At 37.5% G+C, this 20,048-nt stretch overlaps 1 protein-coding gene across 1 annotated transcript in view; it reads right to left on the bottom strand.

Moving 5' to 3' along the window:
* The window catches only part of SORCS1 (sortilin related VPS10 domain containing receptor 1), a 508,480-nt gene that overhangs the window by 66,195 nt on the left and 422,237 nt on the right, over positions 1-20,048 (bottom strand). Inside the window, exons 11-16 of the mRNA XM_058189114.1 lie at positions 16,369-16,471; positions 15,656-15,732; positions 11,372-11,463; positions 9,314-9,421; positions 7,473-7,590; positions 4,122-4,252 (exon numbers count right to left, since the gene is read on the bottom strand). Coding sequence (XP_058045097.1) covers positions 4,122-4,252; positions 7,473-7,590; positions 9,314-9,421; positions 11,372-11,463; positions 15,656-15,732; positions 16,369-16,471 — 629 coding nt within the window. The remainder of the gene's footprint in view (positions 1-4,121; positions 4,253-7,472; positions 7,591-9,313; positions 9,422-11,371; positions 11,464-15,655; positions 15,733-16,368; positions 16,472-20,048) is intronic.

Genomic DNA, 20,048 nt, shown 5'->3' with positions numbered 1-20,048 from the left:
TTCTGTTGTGGCTCCTGCCCTTTGAAATATCTTACCCTCTGAGATGAAATCAGCTCTCATCCTTTTGACCATCTATAAGGGCCAAATAACTAGCTTTGCCAGATAACTTGTGGCCCCAGTGGAGGAGCATTACACTGGGGGTGGTTTGCTGAATTAAGAGGCAATCCCACCTCCCTCTTCCATGCATCCTCCCCATCTTTTAAATAAAATGTTACCTTTGACCATAATTCCATTTAAATGTGACCGTAAAGCCACATTTCCCTATCTTACCAAGTAGTAGGTTGGTAGTCAAATGTACAGTAGTTCTACTTTGTCAAATGTCTAATGAAGTCCAAATATACTATGTCCACAGCATTTTACTGGTACACTAATTTAGTCCCTCTGTCAAAGAATGCAATAAGAATTGTTTGGCATGATGTGTTTTTGACAAATCCATGTTGACTTCTAGTAACAACTTTGCTTGCTTCTTGCTAGGTGTGCACAGGTTTGTTGCTTTATTAGCTTTTTCAGGTTCTTTCCAGGTGTTGATTTCAGGTTTGTAGCTTCCTGGGTCCATATTCTGCCTTTTTTGGAGATGGGAATAATGTCAGGTCTTTTCCTATCCTCTAGTAGCTGCCCGGTGCTCCAGGATGTTTGAAAGATATGGTTCAGTGGTTCCAGATTACATCCACCAGCTCATTCAGAATTCAGGGCTGTAACTCATCTGGTCCTTTGATTTATTTATTTATTTATTTTATTTATTAAATTTTTATACCGCCCTTCTCCCAAAGGACTCAGGGCGGTGTACAGCCAAAAATAAAACACAAGATATATACAATTAAAACCAACATTTAAAACATAGCAGATTATAAAAGGCTGATAATTAAAAATTTAGATTTAAAATTTTAAAATATTAACAAAACCCCAAATTAAAATTCAACACTATTATGCCAGTCCCGCTTGAATGAATAAGTGTGTTTTGAGCTCACGACGGAAGGTCCGAAGATCAGGCACTTGACGTAGGCCAGGGGGAAGTTCGTTCCAGAGCGTCGCTGCTCCAACAGAGAAGGCCCTACTCCTGGGGGCCGCCAGCCGACACTGTTTGGCGGACGGCACCCTGAGGAGACCCTCTCTGTGAGAGCGTACGGGTCGGTGGGAGGCAAAGGGTAACAGCAGGCGGTCTCGTAAGTACCCGGGTCCTAAGCCATGGAGCGCTTTAAAGGTGGTAACCAAAATCTTGAAGCGCACCCGAAAAACCACAGGAAGCCAGTGCAGACTACGGAGCAGTGATGTTACGTGGGAGCCACGAGCGGCTCCCGTTACTACTCGCGCAGCCGCATTCTGGACTAACTGTAGCCTCCGGGTGCACCTCAAGGGCAGCCCCATGTAGAGAGCATTGCAGTAATCCAACCTAGACGTAACCAGAGCGTGAGTGACCTTGCATAAGGCATCCCGGTCAAGGAAGGGGCGGACCAAGCGAACTTGGTAAAAGGCCCTCCTGGAGACGGCCGCCAGATGTTCATCAAAGGACAGCCATCCATCCAGGAGGACGCCCAAGTTGCGAACCACCTCCTTTGGGGCCACTAACTGCTCAACAGTCAGCTGCGGATGCAGCTGACTGTACCGGGTGCCGGCATCCACAGCCACTCCGCCTTGGAGGGATTGAGCTTGAGTCTGTTTCTCCCCATCCAGACCCGTACAGCTTCCAGGCACCGGGACAGCACTTGACCGCTTCGCTGGGGTGGTCCAGGGTGGAAAAGTACAGCTGAGTATCATCAGCGTACAGATGATAACTCACCCCGAAACCACTGATGACCTCACCCAGCGGCTTCATATAGATGTTGAACAGGGTAGGCGAGAGAATCGACCCCTGAGGCGCCCCACAAGTGAGGCGCCTCCAGGACGACCTCTGCCCCCCTGTCAACACTGCTCATGCATCGGTCAGAGAGATAGGAGGAGAACCACCGATAAACGGTGCCCCCCACTCCCAATCCCTCCAACCGGCGCAGCAGGATACCATGGTCGATGGTATCAAAAGCCGCTGAGAGATCTAATAGGACCAAGGCAGAGGAGCAACCCCTGTCCCTGGCCCTCCAGAGGTCATCCACCAACGCGACCAAAGCCGTCTCCGTGCTATAACCGGGTCGGAAGCCGGACTGGAACGGGTCTAGATAGACAGCTTCCTCCAGGTGCCGGGGGAGCTGCCATGCAACCACACTCTCTACAACCTTCGCCACAAAGCGAAGGTTGGAGACTGGACGATAATTTCCCAAAATAGCTGGGTCCAGGGAAGGCTTCTTGAGGAGAGGTCTCACCACCGCCTCTTTCAAGGCGGCGGGGAAAACCCCTTCCACCAAAGAAGCATTTATAATCCCCTGGAGCCAGCCTCGTGTCACTTCCTGAGCAGCCAGCACTAACCAGGAAGGACACGGGTCCAGTAAACATGTAGTTGCATGTAACCTCCCCAGCAACCTGTCCACGTCCTCGAGAGCCACAGAATCAAACTCATCCCAAATAACCTCAACAAGACGTGTCTCTGTCATCTCGGTTGGATCATCGCAATCCTGGTCCAAACTATCCCGAAGTTGAACGATTTTATCGTATAGATAACCGTTAAACTCCTCAGCTCATCCCTGCAAGGGGTCATCCCGTCCCTCTTGATGAAGGAGGGAACGGGTCACCCGAAACAAGGCGGCCGGGCGGTTATCTGCCGATGCAATGAGGGTGGAAACGTAAGAACGTTTCGCCTCCCTCATTGCCACTAGGTAGGTCTTAGTAAAAGACCTCACTAGTGTCCGATCAGCCTCGGAACGGCTAGACCTCCCAGTACTCTCTAGGCGTCTTCTCCGGCGTTTCATCTCTCTCAGCTCCTCGGAAAACCAGGGAGCCAACTGAGATCTACGCCGGGTCAGAGGCCGCAAAGGCACGAAAGGCACGATTTGAATTTGTCTAGAGTGAATAGGTAGTGTCTTACCATTTTCTTGCCTATTTTGACTTATATTCCTGTTTTCGTTAGGGTAGGGTTAGATTGTTTAATTTTGGACTAATTTATTAGTAAATATTTGTTGAGATGGGCTAAGAAATCTTACATTCTGGTCTTCTTGAATTCTGATTTTTAATTAGCAGAATTTTAGTTCCTGTTCCTTCCTCAGGAGCAGCATAACCCCAGATATTCAGATGATCTTTTGGCCTCGGTAAGCTCGCAGAGACCTTTCCTAGAATGAGGGTCTTTGTAATGTTTGAAAATTGAATGATTGTAATTGGCATTTGTTATATTGTTTTTTCATTTGTGTTCTTTTTAACCTTGATGGATTTGCTTCTGCCTTTAATTCTATATTAGTTGCCCAGATTTGCAGTTTATGGGTTGAGCAACCATGTACATTGATCAAATGCATAAAGAAACAAACAAATAAATTATTAAATCCAGAATTAGGGTGTAAAGTATAGTTTTCCAGTATGTTCAGTTTTTACTATACGCTTGTTTCTATTCTTATAGCTTGTCATTGATATTATAAAACATTATAGAGCAAACAGGATTTAGGAACTGAATGTAGGAGGCATGGAGAGTGAGGAGTTATATTTATAAGAAAGGCTGCAGTGAAACTAACTATGTTAAATGAGACTACAGTGCTTGTATAAAAGGGAGACCTGTAGGGTACAAAGCCTATAATTGCATTTAGTTGAATTAAGTTGCAATTACCCTGCAGCACCTTTTTGGACAGCCATGAAAAGGCTTGATATCCTATTAATGCTGCCCTTTTTCAAGGGGAGAACATTAGCATGTATCATTGCACCAAGATTACTTCTGCATTATTCTTCACTAATACAGAAACGAATTGGTAATAGTATGTTACTGCCTACTACTGTCTTACTTGTAAGACAGTACAAAACATGCATTCACATCATGAAATTCTTTATCTTGATGTCACCATTTATGAACTATATATATAGTATGTTCTGTAACTTTACTAATGTAAGAACATGTGCTGAGGTGATGCCACATTAATTTAGAAAGACAATTCCCTTCTATCCAATTTCTAAGATTTTTTGTCCCTGGGAGAAAGTCAGGCTACATGCAAACCTATAGCAAAATCCATATAAACTATGACCTTGTTCATTCTCTGTTATTAAGCACAACTCACCAGTCAAAGTCTGCTTCTGTGCAGACACATGGCTCAGAGGACATGGCTCCGGCGTACTTGCCTTGCATGCATTTCTTTTCTGACTTACGCTTCTTGTAAGTCCTTTTGGCTCCCATGATGCATGCTTCTCCCTGAGTAAAGAAAAGAGGGGACAGGGCTTTTATCACAGTGATCAGGTATCAAATGTAAACCATTATGGTATATTAATGCAAAAAGAAACAGTGGGGAACGTTCATATTTTGCTTGTCGATCAGAAAGGTCGGCGGTTCAAATCCCTGGTATAGGTCTTCTGCGTGAGCAGGGGGTTGGACTAGATGACCACCAAGACCCCTTCCAGCTCTTGTTACTGTTACTGTGAGAACTACGTCATCACATATTCAGTAGCACAAAGACCACAGTGGTAGGGCTATAATGGCAAAGAATTGTGTGTGTACAGATAATCCTCAACCTAAGACCACAATTGGGATTAGAATTTCATTGTTAATCAAAATGGTTGTTAAGTGAGTTGGGCCCAATATTGCAACTTTTTTTTTGCCCCAGCGATGCTAATCACTGCAGTTGTTAAGTGAATCATGCAGTTGTTAAGTGAATGATGGCTTTCCCCATTGACTGCTAATTGGAAGCGACTGGTGAGGTTGCAAATGTTGATCATGTGACCTCAGAATGCTGCAATCCTCATAAATACATGCCAATTACCAAGCACCCAAATTTTGATTTTTGTGACTGCAGTGGTTGTAAGTGCAAGGATCCACTGTAAGTTGCTTGTTTCAGTGCAATTATAACTTCAAAGGGTTGATAAATGAATGATTGCAAGTCAATCATTGATAAATGAATGATTGCAAGGGTCCGCAATCTAGGCGTCCTCCTGAATGTACGGCTGTCTTTAGAAGAACATATGACAGCCGTCGCCAGGGGAGCTTTTTATCAGGTTCGCCTGATACGCCAGTTGTGGCTTTTCCTAGACCGGGATTCCTTATGCACGGTCACTCATGCCCTCGTCACTTCCCGCCTGGACTACTGCAATGCTCTCTACATGGGGCTCCCCTTGAAGAGCACCCGGAGGCTCCAACTGGTCCAGAATGCGACTGCGCGGGTAGTAGAGGGAGCAACGTGAGGCTCCCATGTAACACCTCTCCTGCGCAGGCTGCACTGGTTGCCGGTGGTCTTCCGGGTGCAATTCAAGGTGCTGGTTACTACCTTTAAAGCGCTCCATGGTTTAGGACCGGATTATTTACAGGACTGCCTGCTGCCACCGATTGCCTCCCATCGACCTGTGCGCTTCCATAGGGAGGGTCTTCTCAGGGTGCCGTCGGTCAGACAATGTCAACTGGTGACCCCCAGGGGGAGGGCCTTCTCTGTGGGGGTTCCTGCCCTCTGGAACGAGCTGCCCCCAGGGATACGTCGACTCCCTGACCTCCGGACCTTTCGCCGCGAGCTCAATACATTTTTGTTCCATTGCGCAGGGCTGGTCTAATAGTTTTAATGGGGTTTTTTATTAAAGTTTTATTAGACTTTTAATTATCTTTAGCTAAATTGAATAAGTTTTTAAATAATGTTTTAATTTTTGTATTCTTGTTTTTTACCTCGCTGTAAACCGCCCTGAATCCTTTGGGAGAAGGGCGGTCTATAAATCAAAATAATAAATAATAAATAAATAATAAGGACTACCTACTATATATGTATGGCTAAAAGCAAAAAGTATGAGCCTGGATTTATTTCTTTCCCATTCTACATCAGATGAAAAAAAAAAGTTGACTTTGTATATAATATACAAATGGATGAAGACTATTGCTTAACACAGTGTAAGCCACCATGAGTCTTCGGAGAAGGGCGGGATATAAATTCAAATTAAAAAAAAAACTTCCACCTACCTACTCCCTGGAATGACCCCCTGGAATAAAACACAGCACATACAATACAGAAACCAGGTTTTAGTAATTTGACCAAAATTCTATTAAATAAAAAGTAAGCAACTTTTTTTTTTTAAGGCAGTCTCAATTTTTCAAGAGATGGCTGGGAGCTTTCTAATGTCAAACAGTCATGAATGAGTCCACCCTGACTTTAATCTCCAAGCTCAATATGCTATCCAAACTGCTTGGCCTCACCTGGTTATAAAGCTCCCAGCCATCTCTTATAAGATTGAGGCTGCCTTAAAAAAACAAAGTGAGTTGATAGAGCCTAGAAATCCTATACTTGTAAATCTATGACACCTAGATGTGATTAGGTTTCCAAGTCTAAGAATAACTTCCCTTTCATATCCTTGGTTTGGTTTTAGGTAGTTTCAAGTAGTTCTGTCCATAACACAGATTTTTATTTTTATTTTGTTGAATGTTCAGTAGCAGCCTCACTGCAGGGCCTCTGAACGTTTCCTGTCTCAGCCAGCTGAACTTGAGAAAACAACAGTGTAGATCCTGAAACAAGGAGGAATAAGACTCTGGCAACAGTCAAATTAACATTGAACCGATTCTTACTTAGTGCCATTAATTAGTGTCTAGTGTAACAGTTGAAGGGATGCGGTGGCTCAGTGGCTAAGATGCTGAGCTTGTCGATCAAAAGGTCAGCAGTTCGGCAATTTGAATCCCTAGTGCCGAGTAACGGGGTGAGCTCCCATTACTTGTCCCAGCTTCTGCCAACCTAGCAGTTCGAAAGAACATAAAAAATGCAAGTAGAAAAATAGGGACCACCTTTGGTGGGAAAGTAACAGTGTTCCGTGCACCTTTGGCATTTAGTCATGCCGCCCACATGACCACGGAGACGTCTTTGAACAGCGCTGGCTCTTTGGCTTTGAAACAGAGATGAGCACCGCCCCCTAGAATCAGGAATGACTGCCATATATATGCGAGGGAAACCTTTACCTTTACCTAGTATAACTGTTGATTAGATTAAATTCTTTTGGAATTGAAGGTTATTTTGATTTGCAAGGATGACAAGTGACACAGAAAAACTAGGACATTGTACACATTTTTTTAAAGTGAACTATTCTAAGGCTTCACCTTTTAAAGAGAGGGAGGTATTTTTTTCTGTCTAGAAATTGAACTGAACATGGCAGAGAGAGCTTTTTTTTGTCTGGCCTTGGGACCTGTTTCTATATATGTACCTCCTTGTCTTTTAAAATATGTGGGGAGAAATTCACCATTCAGTTCAAAACAATGAAGTATGAAGTCATTTTCTTCTCCAATTTATTTCAAGTTTTACCTTTCACCATAAATGCTTGCTAGTTGCAGTTACAATGTATACCAAAGTGTTAAGAGGTAATGGATTCAATGATTTTGAAGCAATGAATTAGGTTGATCCCAACTTTTAATTAATTATTGTATTAATTTTAATTCAATTCTGGGTCAGACGTTTTACCTGGCTGTGAAGCTGCCAAGGTCGATAATCATCTTCTGCACACCGTCTATCAAAAATGGACTTGTAATCTACTTTTACCAACTGCCACTCAGAACGATGGCTGAAGTGTCCAAAAACGCTGAATAAAACATTGAATGATTACAATAGCAGGAGACAATTATTTTAACAGATCAGCAAACTGAAATGAATATAATTCTATACATATCCCCTTACAAGTTATGGCCCATAATAATAAAAAAGGGGCTTATCTGGTGTATACAGGATTGTGGCCTAAATCATAAGCAAGCTTCTAATTTCTCTTTAGTGATACATTCCAATTATAATAACAGCTTTCAAATGATATTGTAAGTTACAGGTTTAATTATGAACATAGGCGGCTAGTATATATAGAGTGGAATTATTGGGAAAGGAGGGAGGGAGGGAGGGAGGGAGGGAGGAAGGAAGGAAGGAAGGAAGGAAGGAAGGAAGGAAGGAAGGAAATCAAAATACAAGTATTCTTTATGTATGTTTTCATTTATTTATAATATTTATAAATTGCTGATTCCCAGTATTATTGATGTAGATCAGGGGTGTCCAACTCAAGGCCCATGGACCAGATCCAGTCTGCCGGGTGCTTAAATCTGGCCTAGAAATATCAAAGGACCAGCCTGCAGTGCCTCTGCTGGCCAAAGCAGGCTGCGGGGGCCCTGCATGGAACTCCCCATTTTCAGCCTCCCCGGCCTCCAGCAGCACTCTGCGCAGACACTCCACGAGACCCCTGCATGGTCCATTTTCAGCCAGCAGAGTGCTGCAGGAGGACTGGATTGGACTGAATTACAATTATGTGGCCTCAAGTAAGTGCCTGATTGGGATAGCAAACAAGCAACATCTGTGTTAATACTATAGTTAAAGCCAGTTTTTACATACTGTAGGTCCATTTAATCTACAATCAGTGATCTATAATTAACAGCCATTTCTATTTACTATTCTGGAAATTTACCTCTGCTGTTAGATCTTGTATTATCATGTTATTTATGCTATAGTATTTTTATTGTTAGTTGAATAATAAAAATACAATAGTATAAATAGCTTTTCTGCCTGGAAAAGCAATTTATTATTAAACAATGGGTTATAAATTTAGGAATAAAAAGTTTAGTGGAGTATGAAGACTAAGTAATAAATGTTTGCCAGTAATATCTGGTAGAAGATATAGGAAAATGGCTATAATAAAGAACTGTGGAAAGAAAGAAGAAGAAAAAATGCACCTTGAGCCTGTATCAAATGGCCACCATGGCCACACCCACCATGATGACTACTCTGCTCCCCTGGTTACCACCACCCTGGCCCTCCAAGGTCAAACATAACACTAATGTGGCCCTCAATGAAATTGAGTTTGACACCCCTGATGTAGATGGTGATTATTTTTTTGGAACTGGCTGCATGAAGTTGAAGAAATTAAAAAGTCAGTAATCAAATATTAAATATCTAGCAATAATCAAAACAGTGTAATTTTTCTTTCAACATTACACATAAACACCCACCCACACAGCTATTTATTAACAGGAATTAGTGGATAAACATTCTGCTACTTAGTACTTGATGAAAAATTAAGCATTATGTTATGTATCGTAAATCAAAACTAATGTGTGTCTTATACTCCAGAGCGTCTTATACTCCAAAAAGTATGGTAGATTTTCTATATTTAATAATAATAGAATGGATCCTATTGGTGTTAATTCATATGAGATATTACCTATTTAATAATGCCAGGGGGACTGGGGAACCCAGAGCAGAATGGGGCCCATTAAATGGCTGGTATGGATGTGTGTATTTATTTATAAAAATAAATAACATCTACTAACGTCATTATTAAAGTCTCTTCTCCAGGCTCTCCCAAAACTCCATCAACAAACAGCGGGATGGAGGTGAAACTGTACTTGCTCCAAGATCTTCCCTCATCAAAACTTAACCTGGTGATAACAAGACAAAACAAAACAGTAACAGAAGAAACAAAAATAATCTCTTTCTATATTATAAATAGCTTTTTAATAACAGGTTACAGGAAACGATAATGTTCCTAAAACATTACAGTAAAGAAAATTCCCCGAAAAACTATAAATTTCCATGTGTTACTTTGTGTTATGTTCACAAATAAAGTGGCATGTATTTTTGTTCAGAAAAAGAAAATGCAGGTAGTCCTCAAATTACAACAGTTTATTTAGTCACCATTCAAAGTTACAATGGCACTGAAAAAATGACTTATGATTGTTTTTCACATTTATGACCTTTGCAGCATCTCCGTGATCATGTGCCAAAATTCAGATATTACCAAATTCAGCTGGTTTAATATTTATGACCATTGTTGTGTCCCAAAGTCATGTGATCATCTTTTAGGACCTTCTGATAAGCAAAGTCAATGAGCAAGCCAGATTCACTTAACAACTGGGTTATTAAGTTATGAGTTGCCAGAATTCACTCAACAACTATGGCAATAAAGGTCATAAAATGGAGCAAAACTGACAACAAATGTCTTATTTAACAACATAAATTTTCAGCTCATTTGTGGTAGTAAATCAAGGACTACCTGTATTACAATGTTAAAGCACAGTACATATTGTTGTTTAATGGAAGAAATAACTTATTGCAGATAAATGGAAAAAGCTGAACAAAAATAATCTAATATTACTCTTATATATTGCAGGCATATTAAGCATAATTTCCCCAATTTGGAAAGGCTTAGAATGAAGCTATCATTGTGAACATTTAAAAAATAGGACACCAAAAGAATCATAATAAAACTGACACAATCATAGGAATGACCAGAAGTAGATAATGCAAGGTTGTGGTTATTGAATTACAACTCCCAAAATCCTTCATGATATGTGGGCTTTGCAGAACTATAGTTCAGTAGTGGAGGGTCACCAGAGGAGGACACAAATATCATGCTACAATTGTAGAATATGGAATTGTTAAGTACATTAGAAGTATAACAACAGATGTCAAAGTGATAGGAGAATGATTCTTTGTCTAGAATGTTTTCAATATAAAAATACTTTGTTATGTACAGTACAATAGATTTAAACTAAAATAAGAAACCCACTCCACATGTATCTTTATAAATCATAGCTGCTACAATAAAGGGGATAAACAGATGTTTAGAAATGTATGAATACTGACAATAACTCAGAATTAGGACTACAACTCCTCTCACACTTGTAATTGTCATTCTGGATACAATCACACACTTGAGATCCTGTTACATTGGTTCCGTGGCAAATCATAAATACTAGAACTCTGCATATTTCACTAATGATTTCAAAGAGATACTCTTAAAAGTACAGGAGAGCAAACACAGCGTCTCTTTAAAGAAGCTTTTTTTTTTAGACTTCCCCATGTTAGAAACACCTAGTATAGGAACAAAACAAGATCAGTTGTATTGATATCAAAATGTGCTCTTCTGTATTGAATCTGCACTTTTCTGTTACATTTGTCCTTGGTTACTACTTTAAAAAAAAAGAATTTGTTTTTCCCTCAGCGTGAATATTTACACCTTCTGAAGTCTCTTATTGTACTTTCTTTTCTTATTCTTTTATTTCGGTAGAGTTTAACCTTCAATGTTCTTTATATCTTTCTAAACTGCAGCTAAATTTTCTAACCTTTAGCTAGAACAAAACAATGCAACTTCTTAATACTAATGTAGATTATAATATTGCCCTGCAAGTATTTTGTTTGTCAAAAATTGTATGTACAAAATACAGATATAGTTTTATTGGGATGAAAAGAGGCAGCATGTTCATTTGTTTAATTGGCATATCCTGGCACTTAGTAAAAAAGTTTGGTCACAATCCAGCTGCTAATGGCATATAATACACACTGAAGAACTCTATGATGAATGGAATTAGAGTAGTCGCATTAATTACCAGAGATGTCTGATAGGCAGAGATGTATGTTTCATAGCAACCAAAACCCCACCTTGGTCCAGATAAAGGACGCTGTGTTCATCTTCAAAGATCTAGTGAGACACATAAAAAGATACATAGAGTCCTTTGTATGCACTATCAAGGGATGACAGGTTTCTTTTGTAATGAATAAGTACCCGTATATAAACATTTAAACCTATTAATACCTCCCCAATAAATTATGTTCTTAGGAATGAGAATGATCAAGATTTTATTTCATTGTTTAGAAAAAAGAGGAAGGAAGGAAGGAAGGAAGGAAGGAAGGAAGGAAGGAAGGAAGGAAGGAAGGAAGGAAGGAAGGAAGGAAGGAAGGAAGGAAGGAAGGAGCTTGGTCATCTGCAGAATGGAAGTCTTCATCTATATAGCTGTACACATGGTAGGAGAATATCAGGTACTATGATTCCTGAATAGGATTAATAAAAACAATTTATTCAAAAGAAAGGTTTACAGTTATTGAACAATGACACTAATAATTATTCTTTTTTTTTTTACTAATTATTTAATGGTGCCTTATCTCCAGCTTTCCAAGTCAAACACAAAAAGTAAATATAAATGCATACACTTTTCATGTATTGCAGCATATAAACTTCCTTAGATGAAAATTCTAGTTATATAGAAAAAAATGTTCTAAATGCCAACATTTGTATACTTCACTAACTGTAGCTCTAATAAGTATTCATTTGACTAGAAATGTAGGATATCAATCAAATAAATAAATACTGCCGATTTAACCACCACAAAAATAGAATGGAAAGATAGTCCATTCCTCTTGGAAAACAAATCAGTTACTCTGAGAAGTGGTGATTTAGAGAATAGATGGAACCTGAACTAGACCCTCAAAATGTCCACCTGGAAAGTCTTGCCCAAGAAGTAGAGGTTCTCATCACATTCCTAGAAAGATAGTCTTGCTCTACAGTTGGAAACATAAAAGCCATCTATTTCTAATTAATTTAGAACAACCTACTCACAGTGATAAATGCCTTGTTTACTTTTAGATTAGACGATTGCAATCTATATGGTGTTGAGTGTGCTTGCAAACCTCAATTAGTTGAACAACATATCATCATGAATACTTTTCTCCAGACTAATCTAAAATTAAAGTGTGCTATCTACCAATTTTGGGGAACCAGTTCTTGCTGGTTTCAGTTTTAAAGCCCTAAAAACTTAAGAAACATTGCCTCTCTGGTACTTGCAAGATAGTCAGTTTGAGGACATGTTTTCTGTTCCACCACTAAAAGAAGTTTGGTAGGAATGTTGGATGTTCCTAAAATAAATCTTGTTAGATATCAATCCAATTTTGTGCAGGGCCATATTTTTTTAGATATACTACATACTTTTTAATTGGTACCATAAACACATTTGCATTTATATGCAGAGACCTATAGGCAGGACTCCCAATGTTTTATGTCTAAGAGATTCAATAAGTATTAATAGAGCACTTACACTTTGCTTTGTTAATTCTCTAAAGTATGTACTTGTTTTCAGTTTATGAGGTGGTAATTGCATATTAATTAAATGCCAAGTACTTACTAAAACGTATTCAGTGATATACAAGAGTCATGCATATTGTTGTCCATATTATCTGATTGCTAGAGCTCTTTAAATGCTTATACTTAGTTAATGGATATGGAGTTAATTTGAGAAGTAGGAAAGCAAGGGGAAAACAAAACATTTTATTTAGTAATTCTCATTTTAGTTTTGTCTAAGAGATTGTAGTTATATCCATGTCAGTGGATATAAATATAGCCCATTCTGAAAGTTAATCTACTTGAAACACACGTAAACCTTTAAGACTTGAACCAAAGTAATGTTCTTATGTATTGGTTTGATTGTTGTTTATTTCTTGTAGTTATCAATAAAAGGTTCACTAAAGATGAGAAGACATTCCTGGCAGTTGGATTTGTTTTATGTCTAGTTGTATTTTGCTACTTATGGAGGATTAAAGTCAATAGCATAACATAGCTTTTCAAAAACCTATCCTCGGTTTGCTGAGCATGTATATGGAACTTAGATTTTGAGACAATAATTAAAGTTATAAAAATCCATAGACCTTGCTCTATTTAACTATATTTAACAATATCTAATGAGCAATTGAAATAAAGCATGCTGATGGGGAATACTAACCGAATGCCTTTATCTAGACCAGGGGTCTCCAACCTTGGTCCCTTTAAGACTTGTGGACTTCAACTCCCAGAGTTCCTCAGCCAGCTTTGTTGAAGTTGTTGGAGTTGAAGTCTACAAGTCTTAAAGGGACCAAGGTTGGAGACCCCTGATCTAGACTCTGCAGACATTTCTCTATTGTCTTTCTAGCAGCCATCAACTTTCTTCCTCTTAATCAAGAGATGTTTCCCACTGGCCTGCCTTCTTCTCTGCTTTGCTCATACATCTAACCTCCCAGCAATTACTGTTCCAGAATAGAGACGAGAAAAAAGTTTTCCTCAATTTCCTTTTCTCATTCCACATACATTTACTAGAAAGCCGCCTTCATCTCTTTGTTCATCAGATCAAAGATATGAAGATCCCTCTGTCTGGGATCACCTACATAACTTTTTCAGGCCTATTTTCTATAATGATTTATCCTCTCAGCCTCAAGACCCAGGCTCAAGATTCCTGAAGCTGTAAAAATGTCCTTAGAGGTTTTCCTAGGTAAGGCACTAGTTTCACTCCTCCCACTTTTTAAGCTATATTACACATTTGTTTTCTGTAGCCAATGGGAAAGGGATTTAGTTACGTACCCACCCATTCCCCATCCCCATTTTGCTGTCACCAGACTTTTTTTTTTAGCAGCAAGAAAATCTCCTTCTTGTTCATTGAGATTTTGAGTTTTTGGTGCCTGAGTGAAATATGGGAAGGAGAAAGCACATATCTGAATGAATCAGGCTCGCTCATTCACTACATATCTTTTTTCAAAGGTTTTGTAACCAGGGAATTAAGTTAGTATAACTTTATAAATGAGAATGCACAGCACAAACACATGTAAATGATGAATCACATTTTCCTCTTGTCATAAAACAATGAGAGCAGGATTTAAAAAAAGGGAAAAGAAAGACAATGAATTAAAATAACTACTGAGGTGCCATAGTACTGCTAAAGAATATTATGCAGGATGAAAATATTACAATAACAGATAATATATATAATGGTAACATTCATAATTGTACAAAAAGGGACAGATTCCCTAAACTGGGATTCTAGTTTGGACATCTTACATACAGGAAGAACGATCATTTAAAATCTTACTTGTCAGAACCTTTTGCATGGGTTCCTCTTGGAAGGTAGAAATTAATTAAGATAGACTGCCAGTAGGCAGACCAAATCCCAGGCCTCTTCCTTCAGCCTATCTCTTAGAGCATAAAAAGGAAGATGCTTTGAAAACATAGAGAAATTAATAAATTTTATACTAGCTCAAGGGTTAGCTCTGATGGGATGAGCTCTCTTTTAAAGCCAATAATTTAAGCAAAATATTAATTATATCAACAGCTCTATTAGAAAAGGGGAATACATGAAAACAATGGAAGGCAATGTTCAAGCACACAAAATTCCAACTAAATATAGTCATCATAGATATATAGAACAGAACAGAATAGAACAGAACAGAACAGAATATAATAGAAATTTTTATTGGCCAAGTGTGATTGGATACACAAGGAATTTGTCTTGGTGCATATGCTCTCAGTGTACATAAAAGAAAAAATACGTTCATCAAGAATTCTAAGGTACAACAAGTAATGATAGTCATAGGATATAAATAAGCAATCGGGAAACAATCAATATCAATATAAATCATAAGGATGCAAGCAACAAAGTTACAGTCATACAGTCATAAGAGGAAGAAGATGGGTGATGGGAATGATGAGAAGATTAATAGTAGTACAGATTTATAAATAATTTAACAGTGTTGAGGGAATTATTTGTTTAGCAGAGTGATGGCGTTCAGAAAGAAACTGTTCTTTCTTTCTTTCTTTCTAAATATTGGTTATTTATTAACTTTTGGCCCGAAATCAACACATGTTCAAAATTCACTGCAGAGAGGATAGCTGGGGGGAAATTATCTGCTTCCAGTCCACATTATCCTCAGTTTTATGAGGACTGGAATGTGAAGGATAACAGAAAATTAGCCTCTTTATAGAGATTAACAGTTGCTTTGCCCAATCAAGCAGAATGCTCCAATAAACTGCTCTTCAGAGATATTTCACACTACTCTCCTCCCCCAGTTGACCACTTATTGTTTTCATTGCTACTCACTTGTCTCCAAGTGTTTCCAGCATCAGACGAAACAAACATGCTGATATCATTTTCTGACAACTCTGATCCAATGTTACCTGTAAGGAAAGTACCCCAACCTTTAAAACTTAAATGTAAAAGAAAACTGAAATCTTTGAGCTTTTAGTAATATATATTGTATTGGTTAATACAACTGCCTAATATGCAGGCAGCCCAAATTCAAATCCAAGTGAGGGTATGGCTAGCTGATGAGAACTAAATCGCGTGAAATAGATCTATACTAGTCTCCCTTTATTTCTTTATCAGCAAACACAAATTATTATTTTATATATATTACTTAGTTAATCATATTGCAATTCTTGCACTAACCTTACAAAATAAGGGTAAGACAAGTGTTGTCCTTTAGATCATGGCACGATTCAATTTCATAGCCAGCAGCCAGCAAGAAAGGGTATCACAAAACAAATATTTCCCACCTCTTTTGTTATGTTTTTGTTAAGTCAATTTTGTTACCTTCCTTGTTTTGCTGACAGAAGATGAGACACAGTGATTTGACTCAGGCCAAACTTGAGAGTTCGTGAAAAAAAATTAGATTTGAAATAGATCTTCTTGGTTGCAACTATTACTTCATGTCACCTTTGAACCACAAGTTGAAAATTTGAACTTTTATGTTCCACTTAAATAGCAATAAGAAATTGTAGAATTTTGTTATATACTACTGGAACATTTCTTACCAGAGGCCACAATGATTCCTGGAGCTGTATCGCGACTAGCAATATTACCAGAAGTGTAAGGATTCTCTGAAACCTTCAGGTGGAGATGAAGGGAGCAATATGGCTTGGAAGAAAACAAACAAGCAGATGCTCATCAGTACTAGAGATAACATAGCATAGCATAGCATAGCATAGCATAGCATAGCATAGCATAGCATAGCATAGCATAGCAAAGCACAGCATAGTGTAGTATAGCATAGAACTTGAAGAAGTTATTGATACAGCTACAGTACTTTTTTTTTGTAATGCAAGTATTTTTATACAATTGCATTCATTCATTCCCAAGTGACAAAAAGACCTTGGAAAAGAATCCACAATCCATAATATTAAAAAGCATGACACCAGATGTTAGTCACACAACAAGATCACTTTCTCTTCCCGTTCACATATATCTATGGCCTTCCTTAGTTTATTTGGCTCCAACTTCTGAAATGTAGTATAATGTGATACAGATGGATCAAAAGTAGCATTCTTGTTCAAACAGATTTCTCCAACTTAGCTTTAATTAAAATCAGGAAATCACAATTCTTTATCATATTACTGCTTTAAAGATTTATCTACTGTGTGCATGATAAGGAATTTGAAAAGAAGCATACTTGTGCCAACTAATTGTTGGCAGAAAAAGATTGTTTAGCTTATCAGAATGACTCTCCTTCCCTTTAATTTTATCTTCACATAAATCACATATGATACTTGAGATGGAGGTTTGAAGAAAATGCGAAGTTTTTGATGGGATTTTTTTTTTTAAAGTCAGAAGTAGGTGAAGAAGGCTAAATAAGGAGCCTCCAGCAGAGAGAGTGGAATTGAACATGAAAGTGAAGAGATGATTTAGGATGTAACTGAAGTGATGGAATGCTGGTAGGAGTTTTTAGATATCTGTACTTGGACGACAGTAATATGTCAAGACCAGAATTCAAATGAATGTTCTAAATGTTAATGTTCAAGAAAATGAATGATAAAAAGGAAGTCACAAATGCTGTGAAAATGTTAAAAATGGTAAGTCTGTTGTAAGTACAGAAACAAAGTGTGGATGTGCTGCAAATACAGAAATATTACAATATGTGATTTCTTTTTTTATATATAAAAGTTTTTTATTTTATTTTTAAAACACACATACAAACAGTACATTTTTTCTGAACAGAATATTGGCCGAGTCAAAATTTGTACCAATTTTAGTTTTCTCCAACACCATTTTATATATTTCACTTTTTGCCAAAAAATTCTTTCACTCTAATTTTATGTTTTATTTTCCTTCTATTTCGTCTGGTATATAAACAACATTACCATTCGCCCTAATCTGTAATTTTAATCAATTTTTCTTTTTCTACCCCTCTCTTTACTTTTTTGAAATTGAAACCGTTTAAATTGAAGTCAGTCATTTTTCTAAAATCTAAACCTAACTCTAAATTATCTTATTTAAATGTTCTCCCATTACTCCACTTTCACAATATAATTTCAAATATTTCCCTAAATTCCATTATTCCAATTATAAGTATTTAATATTCATGCTGTTTTACATATATAACCAATTTCCTTCTCTTTTCCATTTCTTTTTTATCAGTTTATCCAAATGGTACAATTATATACATATTCACTTATGTATATAAACTCAATTTTCCATTCCATTTTTATATAATTTCATATTTTCCCTAGATTCCATTATTCTAGTTATAGATCTTGATATTTATACACTTGATATTTATACACTTTTACATCTGTAACACATTTACATGTGTAACACATTTCCTTCCCTCTTCTCCATTTCTTTTTTCCAATTTAACCATAATATAATTTCAAATATATTTTCCATTTTTTCCATTTCTTTTTTATCAGATTAACCAAATACTACAATACTACAATTTACTTAAGTATATAAACCCAATTTTCCATTCCATATGTTCCCTAGTTTCCAATATTCCAATTATAGATCTTGATATTCATACTTTTACATGTGTAACCCATTTCCTTCCCTCTTTTCCATTTCTTTTTTTCCCCAATTTATCCAAGTACTGCATTCAAATATATTGCTACAATTCATTTTAGTCATTCATTTCTACTTCATCCCTCTAATAATTAATTTCAATTACTAACAGTGTCTTAATCTCTTCATACACTAAACAAAATCAATTTTCATTCTCTCAATACAATATAATTTCAAATGCTTTAGCTGAATTCCATTATTACAATTAAAAACATTCCAAGTATTACAATCACATATTTTAAACTTATTACCATTCATTTAAATTATAAATTTTACTATCCTTTATCCCATCCTCTTATTTTCCTTTTTTTCCCTTCCCCCCTAATTTTAAAGTCATATAACATAACATCAGAGTTGGAAGGGACCTTGGAGGCCTTCCAGTCCAACCCCCTGCCCAGGCAGGAAACCCTACACCATCTCAGTCAGATGGTTATCCCTTGCTCTCCTAGTTTGCCCTGTATTTCCAACTCCTCTCCTCCTTTTTCCCCTTTTCCCCTTTCTTGTTTTACCACTGTTGATCCCAGTGTAATCATCTGAGTTTTTTATATTTTGTTTCTTCCCCTCTTCTTTCTCTCCTTGTCTCTTTCCAACCCCTCTATTTTTGTCATTGTTAATCTCAATGTAATCGTTAAAGTTCATTTTTGTTTCTAATCTTTTCCCCTTTCCTTTTCTTCCCTTTATTTGTTTCTTTTTTCCCATTAATTTTCTCCTAAGTCCTCTCTTTTTTTCATTGTTACTCCCACCATAGTCATTTAATTTTCCATAATCAATGTCTTCCTTTTTAATACTTCTTTCTTGCTTCTCGTTCCTGGTTTCTTCCACTTGGATATGTTCCAACACAGTGTCTAGTTCATCCGGCTTAGGTTTTCCATGCATCATTGTAATCATTTAATTTATTTCCAATTTGAATGATAAGCACATCATTTTAATCATTTCAATCAGTTCCTGCATCATTTTGTTACTTCTGAGTTATCTTTATTCCAGTTTTAAGTTTTATTATGTTCCACTTTCTCTGAATGTCAAGATCAAACAGATTAAACAAAAAACAATCTTCCTCAAAAGTTCCCACTGCTCTTATCACTTTAAGACATTTTTTTCCCAAAATACAAGTTAACCGTTGTAATTTTTCTTTCCGCCTGTAGATGTTTCTCTCCAATCCACTTCCAATCAACATGCTAAAAATTTTTTAATTTATTTATTAAATCCACGTTGCCAATATTTACCAATTTCAATCTTCTTATTATTTTAATGTTCCCCAAGTTCCAATTTTGAAATCCAGCTCCAAATCCAATTTAAAAAAAACCTCTGTTGCAGGGCTTTTAATTTTAAACTTTTCTTTATTCTTCCGTCAATGTTTACAATTATTTCCAATCCTCTTCACAGCTATTTTAGGTTTCTTCTTCTAATAATTTAAGTATCTCCAGAAAAATTCTAAACCAAAACTCAAGTTCCATTTCGGGCTTTGACACTTTAAACTTCCGCTTTGTTCTTCTCTCTCCATTAACATTCCCCACTGCTCATTAGCTTCTGTTTCTTCACTGGGGCATCTTTTAGCAATTTTAAAATAGATTTTTTTTACCTGTGAGCCTGACCGATCACTCACCCAGTACCAGTACTCCATCCAAATCACCACTCCTGCTCAAAACTTTAGTCTGGTTGC

This window comes from Ahaetulla prasina, chromosome 6 (genome assembly GCF_028640845.1).
Source record: "Ahaetulla prasina isolate Xishuangbanna chromosome 6, ASM2864084v1, whole genome shotgun sequence".
Lineage (NCBI taxonomy): Eukaryota > Metazoa > Chordata > Lepidosauria > Squamata > Colubridae > Ahaetulla > Ahaetulla prasina.
The sequence above is the reverse complement of the archived record's forward strand: the minus strand, read 5'-3'. Positions and strand labels throughout refer to the sequence as shown.